The 15,208-nt window shown below is 31.0% G+C and overlaps 3 protein-coding genes across 7 annotated transcripts; 1 reads left to right on the top strand and 2 right to left on the bottom strand.

The window, feature by feature from the left end:
- Positions 1-473: 473 nt before the first annotated feature.
- On the bottom strand, positions 474-7,884 carry Enoph (enolase-phosphatase E1). 2 transcript variants are annotated; one of them, XM_034336835.2, is made up of 6 exons: positions 7,626-7,884; positions 6,905-7,006; positions 5,912-6,102; positions 5,417-5,549; positions 5,171-5,294; positions 474-5,095 (listed from the first exon to the last, which is right to left on the bottom strand). In XM_034336835.2, exons 1-6 carry the CDS (start codon positions 7,728-7,730, stop codon positions 3,423-3,425), a joined length of 2,328 nt encoding a protein of 775 aa, XP_034192726.2. In that variant the 5' UTR covers positions 7,731-7,884; the 3' UTR covers positions 474-3,422. The 2 variants fall into 2 exon arrangements, with proteins under 2 accessions (XP_034192726.2, XP_034192725.2); XM_034336834.2 differs by having other exon boundaries at positions 474-5,098; positions 7,626-7,883.
- Positions 7,885-9,415: 1,531 nt separating this feature from the next.
- On the bottom strand, positions 9,416-12,783 carry LOC117609993 (uncharacterized). Of its 4 annotated transcripts, XM_034336832.2 has the most exons (4): positions 12,435-12,778; positions 12,185-12,323; positions 11,861-12,070; positions 9,419-11,611 (listed from the first exon to the last, which is right to left on the bottom strand). In XM_034336832.2, exons 2-4 carry the CDS (start codon positions 12,311-12,313, stop codon positions 9,653-9,655), a joined length of 2,298 nt encoding a protein of 765 aa, XP_034192723.1. In that variant the 5' UTR covers positions 12,314-12,323; positions 12,435-12,778; the 3' UTR covers positions 9,419-9,652. The 4 variants fall into 4 exon arrangements, with proteins under 4 accessions (XP_034192722.1, XP_034192720.1, XP_034192723.1 ...); XM_034336831.2 differs by having other exon boundaries at positions 9,416-12,070; positions 12,218-12,323; positions 12,435-12,783; XM_034336829.2 differs by having other exon boundaries at positions 9,418-12,070; positions 12,435-12,780.
- A 529-nt stretch (positions 12,784-13,312) lies between these two features.
- Positions 13,313-15,120, top strand: Yif1 (Yip1d-interacting factor 1). Its single transcript, XM_034336846.2, has 4 exons — positions 13,313-13,589; positions 13,882-13,967; positions 14,047-14,388; positions 14,463-15,120. Exons 1-4 carry the CDS (start codon positions 13,562-13,564, stop codon positions 14,991-14,993), a joined length of 987 nt encoding a protein of 328 aa, XP_034192737.1. The 5' UTR covers positions 13,313-13,561; the 3' UTR covers positions 14,994-15,120.
- Positions 15,121-15,208: the final 88 nt, after the last annotated feature.

The raw sequence follows: 15,208 nt of genomic DNA, 5'->3' as shown, positions 1-15,208 counted from the left end.
CATTTTATAGAAAACTATAACTTTTACAACTGTACATTTTCTTTTTTTCTATTTAACTTAACACCAGCAGTAAGCCGTGAAATTACCACCTTTCGAAATATAATTCATACATAATAAATAAATAATGATACAATGAAAACATTTATGAAATCACAAATATGGCCCATCAAAGTGTTAAGAGTGTCCTAAATTACGCGATCATCGAAAATCAAACCGCAAAGGATTAACGCTTCCTAAACTTAGAATATTAATCACGTTATCTTATTAGTAATTAACACTTAAATGGTTGGAAGCGAGTTTACCTGATTTCGAATTTCAATGAAAACTATAGTGTAGAAGTGTAGAAATTTTATAAAATTTCAGTAACTCCTGCCTTCTCGTTCCAAACCAACCATTTAAACGTTAAACACGACCGTGTACGTTCGAGAAAAAACTTGTAGATTCGTTAAGGATTGAGCACTTGCAAAATTAAGAAAAAAAAAAATAAAGGAAGAGTAACGCGAACTGGCGATGTGCGTTTCAACTCCTCCGACTATCGACGCAAGAATAAGAATGGATGATATGGGATGATGATTTCAGATGATGCCGTGAAAGTCAGTCGGAGAGAATCTCGTGCACACCGTCACTAAGCGTTCATACGCTTTCGTTTTTATTGTACTGATGGCATTCTGTTCGCATTTTTTCTTCTTTTCGTGTGCAATATATCGATAGGCAAAATATGAAAATACGAAATACAGTAGACTGTTGCTATATCGCCACGGAAGTGGCGGGCAATTTTCCAAGCTTCCAAACTTTTAGTTGGAGGGAAAAAAAGGAGATAAAACTGTATCATTTTCGCTTGAAAATCTGTGTGAAATTCAAATCGCTCGCGTGGCAATATAACGAGATTCTACTGTATTACCATCAATAGAATGATTACAAAAATTCGTTATGGCAAAAAGTCGGCAGTTTACATTATCGTTAACGCGCTTCCGGCTAGTTAACAAATCGTGCGTTTCGTTTCGCGTATCATCGCTAACAGAGGTTGCCCTGAAAATTGAAGAAAAAAGAAAGAAACAAAAAAAAAAAAGAGAAAAAAGAGATACGATTAGGGCATACTTGTATTTACCGATGCGCATCGATGAATTTGCAACCGTTTTTTATAATATCAATCAGAAATATCCTGAATACACCTAACTTAAGGATAAGCATCGAACGAAATCGATCTAGTATCCAGTTAGTGGGTTTCATTAGACACGATATCCCTCGGATTCAATTTTCATTTTATATCGTGAACGAGTCTTACGATTTTCGTTTTATGTTCTCTTTTTTCTTCCTCCCATTCATCGTTCGTGACGGATCGTGCAACGCCAAAAACATAACTGAGTATAAAAAATGTAAAAACAAAAAAAAAAAAAAAAAAAAAGACAGTAGGTTTCGTCGTCGAAAGAGACACCTTATAAATAAATGCGAGGTCTGTAAAGTGTCGTGGAAAATAGTATGCATTTCTTGGGATCTCGGAATATAATCGTTTACTGACTATACATGGACTTATAGATTAACAAGTGTGGAACACACTGACGTCGCACTTTGTTTATTCGCTCTTGTGGATCGTTGAGTTTTCCCTAGCAATAGTCGCCGGCAAAAAACGATCGAAAATTTGAAAGGAATAAAGCAAAAAATACGAAAAAAAAATTAAAAATTAAAAAAAAAAAAAGAAAGAAAGAAGAAACTTTGATCGCCTACTAATCTATATTATCTACAGTCTTCACAGTGACTTGAATCAGACAGGATGCATATTAATTTCAGTTCAAATAATAATAGCATTAATATGATAACCTGCCAAAGGAATTACTGTAAGTGAAGAATTAATGAATCATTTTAACTTCCCTACGTCTATCAGTATATCGTTAAATCACAGTTGACTTTACAGGAATGGATAATAAATAAATAACCGAGTTCGTGTCAAATTCGGTAAATTTACGAATTCAAAAAAACATAATAAATCAATTCGTCATTATCGAAACAGCTTTCATGTCAGTTCATAGGAATGAATAGAAAAAAATAAAATAAAAATTTTCATATAGATCTATTTTTTTTTGTTGGAAATTAAATTGTTACTCGCTAAATAGTATTAAGTGTCGCGCAATGAAATTTTCTACAACTAACAAAGTAAATATATGCGTAAAATATCGTTACAGTTTCTGCGAATGTCATGATTTTTTTGAAAGGACGAATCCAACGCATCAAACTTTCAATGTGTTCTTATGATACAAAATATAATAAAAATGAAAATACTTCATGAGCGTGAGTCAACGTCGTTTGAAATGTTCTAAACTAGATGTACATAAATAAAGTAAAAAAAGTACAAAAAAGAAAAAATAGAATAATGATGTTGGTCATTACAATAGAAATACATTTCTTAATATGTTTAAATAAACTGTAAGACACAGCTTACTTAATAATAAAGGATTCGGATGACCTACGATTCGAAGATCACTGTGTGTTAATCAATTTATAAAATTATTTAAGTACACAAGAGAGTATGCAAAAGTTAATAATCGTATAGTCTAAAGCCAGCGACTGTTCGAGGCATTACGAATTCAGTCTTAAAAATCATACAAATAGATCGAAAGTTTCCTGATTCTTACAAGAAACTAAAAATAGATCAAACCGTGTTAAACGTTTATATACGATAGAAAAATCTTCAAAAAAACAGATGAATTCATTCATTTGGCACAAAGTACATTCGGTATTTAAGCATACTCTGATGAATTTCCTATCCTATGAGTTTTCATACCGTAACATTCCGTTTAGGCATTAAAAAAAAAAAAAAAAAAAAAAAAACAAAAAAAAAAATAAAAAAAGGGGGGAAAAAAGATCTCAAGTACGCATTGTAAAATGCAATAGAGGAAGAAAAGTGAAATACTTGTAAAATCTGACCACAGCGAACGACATTTTCGATTATCTCTAGTCAATTAGTTATTACAAATGTTGTATTATCAATTATAAAAATATGTTTATACGAGTCAACTAAATAATAAAGCAGATGAAAATGTACCGTAGTTAAGCGATGTAAAATAGGAAAGCAGAAGCTTCAAGCTTCTGAAGAGTTTCTATACTGAGCACAATCAACAAGCGTATTATATTATCATGCTATATGACCGTGAAAGATAATCGAATCTGAGATACGCTGTACATATCGTTTTCCCTTCACATTTATCGAAGAAATAGAAATCTTATATGAACTGCATCTTAAATTAACGTGTGTTACATCTTTAACGTCGTACGATTTTTTTTTCTTTTTTTTTTTTTTTTTTTTTTTTTTTTTTTCTTTTAATGTAAGGTGTAAGGAGCCAACTTTTTCAGTTTATATCTGTGGATAAGTAATTGTGGGTTGGGGTTATGTATGAAGGACATTCTTAAAATGTATCAGAACAAGATTAAGACGTCGCAGCTACAACTACTGGGGGAACAACGTCAGGTTCGCCGGCACCGTCGGCTATTGCTGAATCAACGACTTTTTTGACTTTTATAGAGTCTGCACTAGCCTCTGAGGAACTCTCTGGTTCACCGTTTTGCGCAGAGGTGCTTTCGCTCGTTGACGATTTAACATTTTCTTTCGATGACCCCTCATTCAGTCCGTTTCTGTGTAATTTATCATCCGACACTGTTATATCTGTATCTCCGTTCTGTGTTGTACCGTTTAATTTTTTCTTCTCGGAATCCACTGTACTTGTTGTTTCTTTTGTTGTTTCCTCTACAGTTTCTTCTTTCGTTGGTTTCTCTGTTGATTCCTGTTTCGTTTCGTCGCTGGCTTCCTTTTTTTCTACGTCTGTTACAGACGTCGCTGTTTTTTCTTCCGTTTCTTTTACTTTAGAAGTTTTCTCAGTCGTGGATTCTGTTTCTGTTTCAGATTTTGTTTCCTTAACCGCACTTTTCGCTTCAACATTTACATCTGCTTTACTATTAGTTGCTTCTGATTCTTTGACCGTTGGCGTAGATTTCTCTTTCTCTGCTTTCGTTAACGAAACATCGCCGTTTTCCGATGGCTTCTCTTCAACTTTCGTAGATTCTTGTGTTGTTGCTGCTTTTGTCGAAGATTCCTCGCTTTCTGACTTTTTCGTGTCTGTTTTACTGGGATTAGTTACAACCTTATCAGTGGATTCCTCCTTCGTTTCGTTTTCTGGTTTCTTAGTACATTCCTCTGGTTTCTTAACACATTCTTCTGATTTTTTAGTACATTCTTCTGATTTCTTAGCACTCTCCTCTGGTTTCTTACTACATTCTTCTGATTTTTCATCTATACTCTTACTAGTGCTTTTCTCTTGTGACGTGTCTTTAGGAGTTTTTACATCAGATACCTTAATATCTTCAGACTTTGTTTCTTTAGTGACAGTTGGTGTTTCTTCAGTCTTTTTCTCGGTAATAGTAACATCTTCAGACTTTGATTTAGGCTCACATTTTCCAGCATCCACGGGGTCTTTAGTAGTAACAGTTGCTGCTGGCTTAGAATCTACAACCTTTTCTGTTACGTCCATAGATTTGTCTACGTTATCAGAAACTACGGGCTTATCTGTATCGTTCTTCGCTGATGTTAACGTGGATTCAGTTTTATCGCTTATTACAGATTTTACGTTTTCAGATGCGTCTAATTTGGTACTCACCTCTGACGGCTGAACTTCTACTTTTTCTAATGGTACAGTTTCCATTACCTTTTCAGATTTTGATACGTCCTTTGCATCAGTAACCTTAGGTTCTTCGGTTTTCCCGTCTGAAATTTTTGTTTCCTTTGGTAAATGATCTTTCACAGATTCCTTTGTCTCTTTTTGAGCAGCTCCTTCCTTTTCCACTTTTTCAACTTTTTTTTCACTGACATCGGACATTTCAACATCCTCAGAAGTGTCCATTGGTTCACTAACATCGGGTGCACTTTTATTCTTATTTTCTTCTATTTCTGTGGTCTCTAACTTTTGTCGTTTCAAAGAGGTTTGAAATGTTAAGTCTAAAAATGATTTAATCGTTGTAAAAGTTACTCTTTCTTCGTCTGTAAGGGCTGCATTGCCTTCGCGTAGTACTATGACTGTGGTTAACCCTGCCTCTTTAGCAGCTGCAGCTTCTAGAATAAATAAACTGATTGTACAAATGTTAACGTTTAAATCTGATATTACATTATAAACTAGTCACTTACCTTTGACAACATCAGTTAAAAATATTACACTTGACGGTTTTGCTCCAATTTTATTTAATATATTCTGATAACTACTTGATTCTTGTTTTGCACCTACTTCAGTATCAAAATAACCACTGAAATACTAAAACAATAATGCACTATTACTCGTACTGAAAATTAATGAAATATTGAGTATCTTTCATATTTATAATATTAAACAATTTTTATATATTCATAAATATTACTTGTGCATAACTAGAGTACCTTAAGTAAATCACCATGTACTGTATGTCCAAATAGAAGTTTTTGCGCTTCAACACTACCACTTGAATAAACATAGACTTTTCTACCATCGTTTGTCCAAGACTCTAATGCTTTTGGTACATCTTCATAAACACTATATGAATAAATTATTTATTATAGTCTGATCTGTTTATTGTATTATTAAAAATGTGTATAATTGCAAATTATATAATAAATAGAAGTGAGCCCTTACACAACATATTCACCTCGCTACGTCTTAAACTGATATACATATAATAAAATATTTTAAATACATAGCTTTATATTGTAACATTTTTCTTCTTTTTCTTTCCTTTCGTAATAAAATTACGTCACGATATTAATAAACATACTCATTAATAAAATAGAAAATACGTATAAAAATATCTATAGCATATTTACAAATTGATTTTTATAAACACATTAATTATATGTATATGAATTTAACGTTCTGGTTATCACATGTAAGAAACTTACTGTGCTTTAATTGCTCCAGATTTATAAGCTTCACGCCACATATGTCCTTGTAATTGTTTTAATGCACCCGTTTTTCGATCACAATCCATTTGCCATGAAATATTTTTTATTAGAGACTCTCTCTGTTCTTCTGCATTAGCACCAGCAATTGGAACCAAACCATCAACTTTATCTTCTTCATCTTTCTTTGCCTAAAGTAAAAATAACAATTACTCGCGAATAAAATTACACTACTTTTGTATTAACAAAATTCAGTTTATCACTATTTAAATAATATACAAAAATAACATTTTTTTTAAATAAAATAACGCTTCTAGTTTCTAATTGCTTAAAACATAACTCTTTTTAAATTATTTAATTTTTTTAACTATTTTAATATAATCATTCACAGTAAATTGTTTGAACATACGCAAGATGTCTAAAATAGATTTACAATTTATATAATTTATAAATAAATAAATAAATAAATAATTGAAATATTATTATAAGGAGTATCAATAAATTAACATTAAATTATTTCTAAAATTTATTATTTATAATCTAAGATAAATATACTGTTCAAGATTTATTTGATTTGAATCTTAAGTTTCACACAACTGCAGCCTAGGTAGCAAACTTTTGGAACAAAGAATGTTCCCAGGTCAATGCTTACAGTTAACCATCTGCCTCTGATCTATCATGTTATTGGCTATTTTTTAGATTTCATTATTAAAAGTTTATTACATTATTTATTATTACACTTGTTGTATTAAACTACAGTTTTAATAAACAAAATATTCAAAGAATCACTACACGTATAATGAGGGTATATACATATAAATTTTCTATAAACAATCAATACTGAATTCTTTCAAGTATTCCAATCTTTGTGCCACTCAACATATGTACTTCAATAATAATAAATGGTAAAAAAAAAAAAGGAATAATTTTATACAACATCAATTTTTTATATATAAACGTATCAATCGTTTAAACAATATTTGTAATGTTTACCTGCTCCTTTAATTTTTCAAAGTCTTGTTTAAATTCTTCATCCTCCCACTTAGTTTCAATATATTTCTTTAAATTCTCTCGTACATAAGGGAAAAGTTTATCCTGAAAGGAATGTAAAACGTGAATGTAGTAAGATATTCACCGATCGAATTAACAGCACGATGCGCCGTTACTCTTTCCGTTATTTTGAAAAATCATACGCGCAATAACATTTACTAAACATTAAATTAAACTAGCAATATTTCGCACCTCGATAAATAACATGAATTTTTAAACACGTGAATCAGTTTTTGTTTTCGTTAAGTACATCTTTAAAAAATACAATTAAGAGATTCAGCAAAAATAGAGAAACGATCTGATACTACGTCGTAATATTAAGAAATACAAAGTTCGAGACGATTGAAGGAAAATATTTATATTCGATCAAACAACATCTACTGGCTTCCATGAAATTTGCTGTCTCACGAACAGGGAACCTAAAACTGGATTTCAGCCGGCATACTACTGCTGGAATAGAGCCACACACAATACGCGCGAAAGTATTATCCACGAATTTTTGTTCGTCTAGAAAACCTATAATAACAATTAAAAATTTCTGCGAAACAAAGTTTTTAGGTTGAAAGTCAGAATCATCGGGTACTGTCAGAGAATCGGTTGGAAAACTGGTGAAATGCGAGAACCCGTAGGGCGCGTTCTGCCTCACGGCCATAGTCTTTGTTACCTTCACGAAGCTTATGCTCGTCGTGGTGCCTTCGATATCAACCAATATCACCGTCTCCGATAACAAGGTTTCTTCTTGATCTTGAGTACGCTTTTCCCCGGCCATTCTCACGATTGACTCGCCTTCGACCGTAGGATAAATAACAAATATATCACCTCAGTACGTTGAAACACGGTGTATATGTCGACGCGTTCTTGTTGAGAGCCGGCGAGTGAATTCGCTCTCCGTTCTGCGCCGGTGTGTGTGCAAACCTGCCTCTCCCTTCGTCCCTACTTATGCTGAGCAACCAGGATCGTACTTATCTCAATTTCTTCCCGATTATATTATTACAGAGATCTATCCTTATTTTTTCAATTAAAAAACTATTCTTCGTGTAGTCATATGTTAGTTCCAATAGTATTTCTAAAGTACAAGTCTTAGAACACGATTTTCCATATTTTTCCTTTCTTACCGATACATTACTTTTGTAAAATCATTATTTTACTTCATTGAAAATAATTAACTAAGTATGTAACAATAAAATTTACAATGGTAACGGTATAATAACGGAGTAGTGTATGTACATACATACATACAGGTATATGTAATATGGTGATGATGATGATGTATGAATTTATATTGCCGTGCGTCAAAATTAAAGGGTATTTAATAATAAAGAGTTTCAGTTTTCAATTTCTACAAGTAAAAGATCACCACTGTTTTATGTAGAATTGTTTTGGATAAATATGAGTACTTATAATATTAAACTTGTACTGTTGTACGACCGGAAGTAAAACAATTTTTCAAATGATTTATAGGGTATCGTATAAAGTAGGTACAGTCCTGAATCGTGTACGAAAATCGTATATAAGTGTTAGTGAATATGTATTTGCAGAAAAGAACGTGTGTTACGTTCATGTGAATCGCTCGCTTCCTTCAGCCAATGAACGATGCTGGCTTGCGTCTATGCGATCGCAGCACGACATTATTCCTCCGCAAAAATTATTTAGTTAAATAACTGTTTAAAAAATCAAAACTTTCAAAATATTTTATGTCGAACATCTTCCCAAATTGCAATACTTTCATTTGATACGAATTTATAAGTAAAAAAATTTATAATTCGGGCAAAAGATCAGAATAAATATTGACTTGCTCGAACGGTTTCAGATATTACTCCGCGAGAAAGTAGTTCCCTAGTTCATATTTTTCTTTAATTTTTTAAAAAATTAAAAATCTTTCAAAGATATTTGCCAGTAGTAAATGAATACTCGATGGAATTTCATATTGTTAATAATACTGACTTTCTTAATTTCAGGAATTAAAAGTATCGTTACATGTATATGTAGTACCAAGTATAAGGCAGCATCTCACAGCTGGTAAATGCGACCACCTGATTTTTGCGAGACAGCGCCACATCGGACGCAGAAGCGCAACCATTTAAATTTTGACATTTGTCTGAACTGCACGTGTACCTTGACTATAACCTTCGTATGAGAACCATGCGCATGCATCGGTGCTAACGATAAGTTTTCATACGAAGCGGTTTTTAGAAACCTCTATTAGTATCTAAACTAATTAACCATCATTTTTGTAACTAAAATACGAATAAATAATATAATATGACATAGTTTTATTCATTATTTATTACAGGTTTTATTTCTATACACATCACTTATTTTTAATGAAGTTTTGAGCCAGTAACATTCGATTAGTATTTAAAAATTATTCTTACAAAACAGTTCAATAAATTAATATATTTTATTAAAAATGTATATTTTATAATGAAAAAACACATATATATATATAGGACAAAACATTTTTATAATTTTACATTATATTTTTTGCGAAATTGAACAGCAAGATATGTATATAAATTTTTATACACTCTTCTGTACCAATAAGTACGATTCATAATACATATGTATAATCTTTCTATGTATTAATTAATCGGTACATTTTAATTTTTTAAATCATTTAAATTCCATTAAATAATCAAGATTTCACTCTATTTAAGAGCAATGTAATTTTAGTGGGATGTAATTTTTAAGCTATGTCTTTTCAGCTTTTGAATTCTTTAATTTTTTCAATTTTTCTCCAAGATGTTTATTTAAATGAATTCTAATTTCTTGTTGATTACTACATTTTTCTCTACACTCAGGACATTCAGGATCTTTCCCGTGTTCTCGTTTTCGGTGTTTCGATCTATTATTATAGGTAGAAAATGATTCACCACAGTCAGGGCATTGATAAGGTTGTTCACCTGTATGTTTCCTACGATGATGATCTCTAGAATCTTTTCTCCTAAAACTCATGTTACAATATTCACAAACAAATGGTTTTTTACCAGTATGTAATAATACATGGTTATATAAAGATTTTGTGTCATTAAACCCTTTTTCACACTGTGCACACTTATAACGTCTTTCACCATTATGTTTACTTTTAATATGATTTACTAGAAGTTGTTTTACTCTATAAGTAGCGTTACAAGTGTCACACTGATAATTTGGATCTACTCTTCCTTCGTGTATTCTCTCTTTATGCGCTTTCAAGGACATCTGATGCTTAAACTTCTCATGACATTCACTACATTCATACCATGGTTTCTGTTTAGTTAGAATTGGATCCTGATTATTTATTTCATGGATTTCTGTCATATGGTATTTCAACATTCGATACGTCGGAAAATCTTCTAAACAAATCGGACACGTAAACAGTTGTGGTAATGTTACACTTTTATCATTTTTCCAATGCTTTTCTAAATGTTCATTCATATTTTGTTTTTTACTAAACGATTTGTTGCAGACATTGCAAGTATATCTATTATGGGAAAAGTGAATTTTTCTATGAAGTTTTAAGGCGTTTGTAGTTCTGCATCGTTGACCACAGATATCACACTGATATGGTCTTTCACCTGTATGAATTCTGTGGTGTTCTTTTAATCTGGCCTTTAATTGGAATGATTTACCACACAATTCACAGATATGAGGTCTTGCTCCTTTATGAACAAAGAGATAGTGTTCATACAAAGAATTTTCTGCTCTAAAATCCTTTCCACAAGTACTACAAACAAATTCATTCATATTTTCATTATGTCTCATTTCATGGAATTCTAATCGTTCTTTTCGTACAAAGTGTTTAGGACATTTAGAACAGTGATATTGTCGCGGAGAGATTACTTTAGTCTCATTTCCATCTACCATTAAAGAAAGTGTAGAATCTTCACAATCAACGCATGTAACTAAATCATTAATAGCATCGGGATCTAGGTTTGAAATTAATTTACCACAGAGATTACAGTTTACAGAAACTTTTTCTTGGTTGGCCGTTTCTATTACCTTTTGTACAAAATCTTCATTAGCGATGTCTTTATTCGTATCAACTTGTATTTGTTTCATACCACAATGTTTATAATTTTTTTGATGACAATTCAATCTAGACCGTTTAGTAAATAATTTGCCACATTCTAAGCAAATATAACGTTGTGAACTTTTATGAGTGTGAAAATAGTGATCCCATAACAAATTTTCACTAGTTGTTTCTTTATCGCATACTGTACATTCGTATTTACATATTTTACCTGTTTTATGTCTCTCCATATGAAATTCATATTTTAAATGTGAAAGATAACGTGCACCACATAATTTGCATTCATATTTTAAACAAGATTTATATGTATCATCTAAGTCTTCTTCTTGTGCATCATCTTTTTCTAATACAATATCTTGCAATTCAGTCATATATTCATCTTTTCCACTTTTACAATCAGTCTCGCTATCTAACCAATAAGCATTATCACTTTCATGCTCAGTTTTTACTAACTGATCTGTAGAATCATAATCACAGTTCAGTAAATTCTCATTAGATGTACACGATATCTTTGACGGGCGAGTAGAATGGTTGTAACAATTAGATTCCTTGAATTTTCTTTTCTGTTTCTTCCATTCTTCAGTTTCTGCATTTTCTTTATTAGATAACACATTAATATAACTTATATTTTCTTCTGGCTGTAATACAGGTAATGTAAGACTTATTAAATTAGGAACATTTTCAACATCTTCAGAAGCTGTTTGGTTTTCATGTTTCAAATACATATTGCTCTTAGCATTACTGAAATGTATTAAGTTTTTATGTATCTCAATATTCTTTTCTTGTATAACATGCTTTTTTTCAGAATGATTTACCATAGCTAATGAGATTTGAAAAGTATAATCACAGCCTTGTGCATTACTAACTAATAAAATCATTAAACCTACATTGCAGTTTGGGCATGTATATACAGCATCGCTATGAATTTTTGAGAAGTCTGTTATTTCTTTGGATAAATCAAGAAAAGATTTTATTTGTGATGTATTTTCAAGTTTCTTAGAATGTTCCACTACTTCTTGGATAAATTTATAATGGAGGATAATTTTGTTGTAACATGGCAAGCAGAGATGTTTTGAACCATTATCATCTATAGATATCTGTAACAGTCATTCAAAGTAACATTAATTAAAAAGCTCTTTTATATATTGGTACTAAATATATCATATTTATGTATATGTATTCTTAATGTATACTAAAGTATATTAACATACTGAAATTGGTAATGTTTCTTTTATTTTTTGTACCAAATCAGCTGATTCTTCAAAGATGTTTTTACATTTTCCTTCTATAATATTAACCCCACATAAACGACATATTAATATACTCTTTAATGTATCCATAATGAAAAAGCTGAAATATTAAAAAAAAAAAATTTGCATTAACATCCTCTTATATTAACAAATTATCAAATTACTATTTTAATGTTAAAAATAAGTTACATTTAATATTACATATACTTACACATTATAATTTTAATGAGATATTTATTTAAGGTTAAACCTCAGGATCAAGGTAATAAATAAGTATAAATTATCTATATTAATTGAAAGAAAAACTTTTTTTTACTAGAAACGATACATAACTAATATAAAATTTTTTGAAATATTTTAGATGTCATTTAAAACTAATAAAACAAATTGCTTTATTAACCTCAATTATTCATTTCACAATACTGCTGAATACTGTAAGTTTTCACTAACAAAAGTTAAAGGTATTTGCATGATTTTATTTCATGAATGACGTTTGTCAATTCGCATACTTTCAATTTTATCAAAGATTAAAATCAATTTTTATTATATGAACCAATAAAAACACGTTCTCCTAGAAAAACAATTTACATAAAAAGATGGGCTTTAAGTTATTGTTTTTATACACCGCAGTTCACCAGAGTCCATAACTGCGACGCGCAGATTGAAAGATGGTGGGGGAACGTAGCGAGCTCTCAGCTAATCGCTTTCCACTTCGTTTGGGAGTATCGCCAATCAGGACGAAGATGCGTACTAGAGATGCGCAAAGAACGAAAATTGGTCTTTTCGTAGTTATGGACTCTGGTGAACTGCGGTATAGATATCACTATGGAAATCATTTATTTCGTCTGTGATTTCAGAAAGTGATATCTATGTAAATACATATGTAGGTGGTAGAAATAATAGTGCGACATTTAGCCAGATGGAAATTAAGTCATTTAAAAAAGAAGACAATATTATATTACTCACTTGTAATTTAATAAAAATATCCTTATTTTAAAATAAGTACATACCTCCTACTAAAAAATATACGCTTCTGAATAGTATATGCATTGAAATTTATTTATTTATTATTTGAAATAAATATTCAAATTAAATACAATTGTTTAATAAAATAACATATTAATTAGAACAACATAAGAACATCTAAATATTTAGGATGACAAAACTAAGATGAGAGAGTGGGAGACTTTGCCGAATGACGAGATATGGCGACGTGTAGAATGAATTGTTTTCGATTGTCGTTCTACAAATAGCCGGGTCTCAACCTGTAAACAATACGATTGTAATTAATATTTAAAGTCTTTTAATAATAAGTTTTTGGCGTTTAATTGAATAAACATGAATTACAATTCAAGTGCACGAAGAGGTAAGTTCTTTGATTAACGAAAGTGTTATGTCACCTTACGTTTTTAATTGTAATTTATAGTTTTGGATTTGATATTTTTGATAATTATTATTAACAAAATTAATTGTAATGATTTAGAATAATCTTTCTTAAGGGAAGGTATGGTTATATAAAATATAATGTTGTAAAATATCACACAGAGGTTATAGTGTTGACTACTGTATTTAAAAAATAAATCTTAAAATGATGTTATATTTGCATATTGTTTCATATTGTTGTACAAATTTGCTTACATAATTAATGTATTTAATAGGAAAACCAAAAAGGTTATTGGATCCATCTGCTGGTTTATCTGCTCCTACATCAATGCCGCAAAGTTCATACATGTATAACCAACAGGTAAAATTTAATAGGGATCAATGGTATGGAAATAACTTATTATTAAATGCAAAATATTTTTCTCAAATCTATCTTTTAGGTTCCAATGAACAATGGTGGTATGGTTCCTGAATATGGTTTTAATGTACCAGAGCAACAGCCACTACCATATGGTTTTAACACACCACCAGTACAAAATTCGCCATACCCTGCTAACGAAGGTCATGGAGAACAATATTTATCACAAGAATTTGCAACACAATTATTGGCACAGCCTGTAGTTACAAACATGGCTGTACAATATGGAAATGCTTTGGTGGGATCAGGAAAGCAACAACTTGAAAAATTTGTGCCAGTTACAGCTCTTAAGTATTATTTTGCAGTTGACACAAATTATGTTTTCACAAAATTAGCTCTGCTGTTCTTTCCATTTACTCATAAAGTAAGTATCTTAGGTTTAATAAGTGATCAATTAATCACTTTGGAACAGATGTAAATAATAGAACTTTCTAACAGGACTGGTCAGTGAAGTATGAACAAGATGTACCATTGCAACCACGTTATGAGAAAAATGCACCAGACATGTATATTCCAACAATGGCGTTTTTAACATACATAGTTATGGCTGGGTTAGTTTTAGGAACTCAGGAACGGTTTAGTCATGAGCAGTTAGGTATTTTAGCTAGCTCTGCTCTCGCATGGGGAATTATAGAATTACTGGTGCATACTGTGACTCTTTACATAATGAGTCTTGAAACAAGTCTTTCAACATTGGATTTACTGGCTTATTGCGGTTACAAGTATGTCGGTATTAATGCAGCTCTTGTAGTATCGTTATTGTTTCGGAAATTCGGCTATTATTTCATATTGCTGTACTTTAGTGCATCTTTAGCATTTTTCCTTATGCGATCATTAAAGTTAAGGGTCATTCCACAGAATCATAGCTCGTACACCGCTTCTGGTAATAAAAGGAGACTCTATTTTATACTATTTGTAGCGGGAATTCAGCCTATTTTAATGTGGTGGTTATCGTATCACTTACTTTAATCAATGATCAATGAAAAGCAATTGGAAAAAAATGTTATAACAGAACGAATTGTGTATATTTATTTGATTATTCATGTCACTTGGCATTTTTGTAATAAAAAAATACTCCAACAAAAATCGTTTGTTGAATGATTTTTTATTATCTTTAAATAATATGTTTATTTGGAGTGTAATTAAAAATCTAAAGTAAAATATATATATTTCGTCTTTTGTTA

This window comes from Osmia lignaria, chromosome 12 (assembly GCF_051020975.1).
Source record: "Osmia lignaria lignaria isolate PbOS001 chromosome 12, iyOsmLign1, whole genome shotgun sequence".
Lineage (NCBI taxonomy): Eukaryota > Metazoa > Arthropoda > Insecta > Hymenoptera > Megachilidae > Osmia > Osmia lignaria.
The sequence above is the reverse complement of the archived record's forward strand: the minus strand, read 5'-3'. Positions and strand labels throughout refer to the sequence as shown.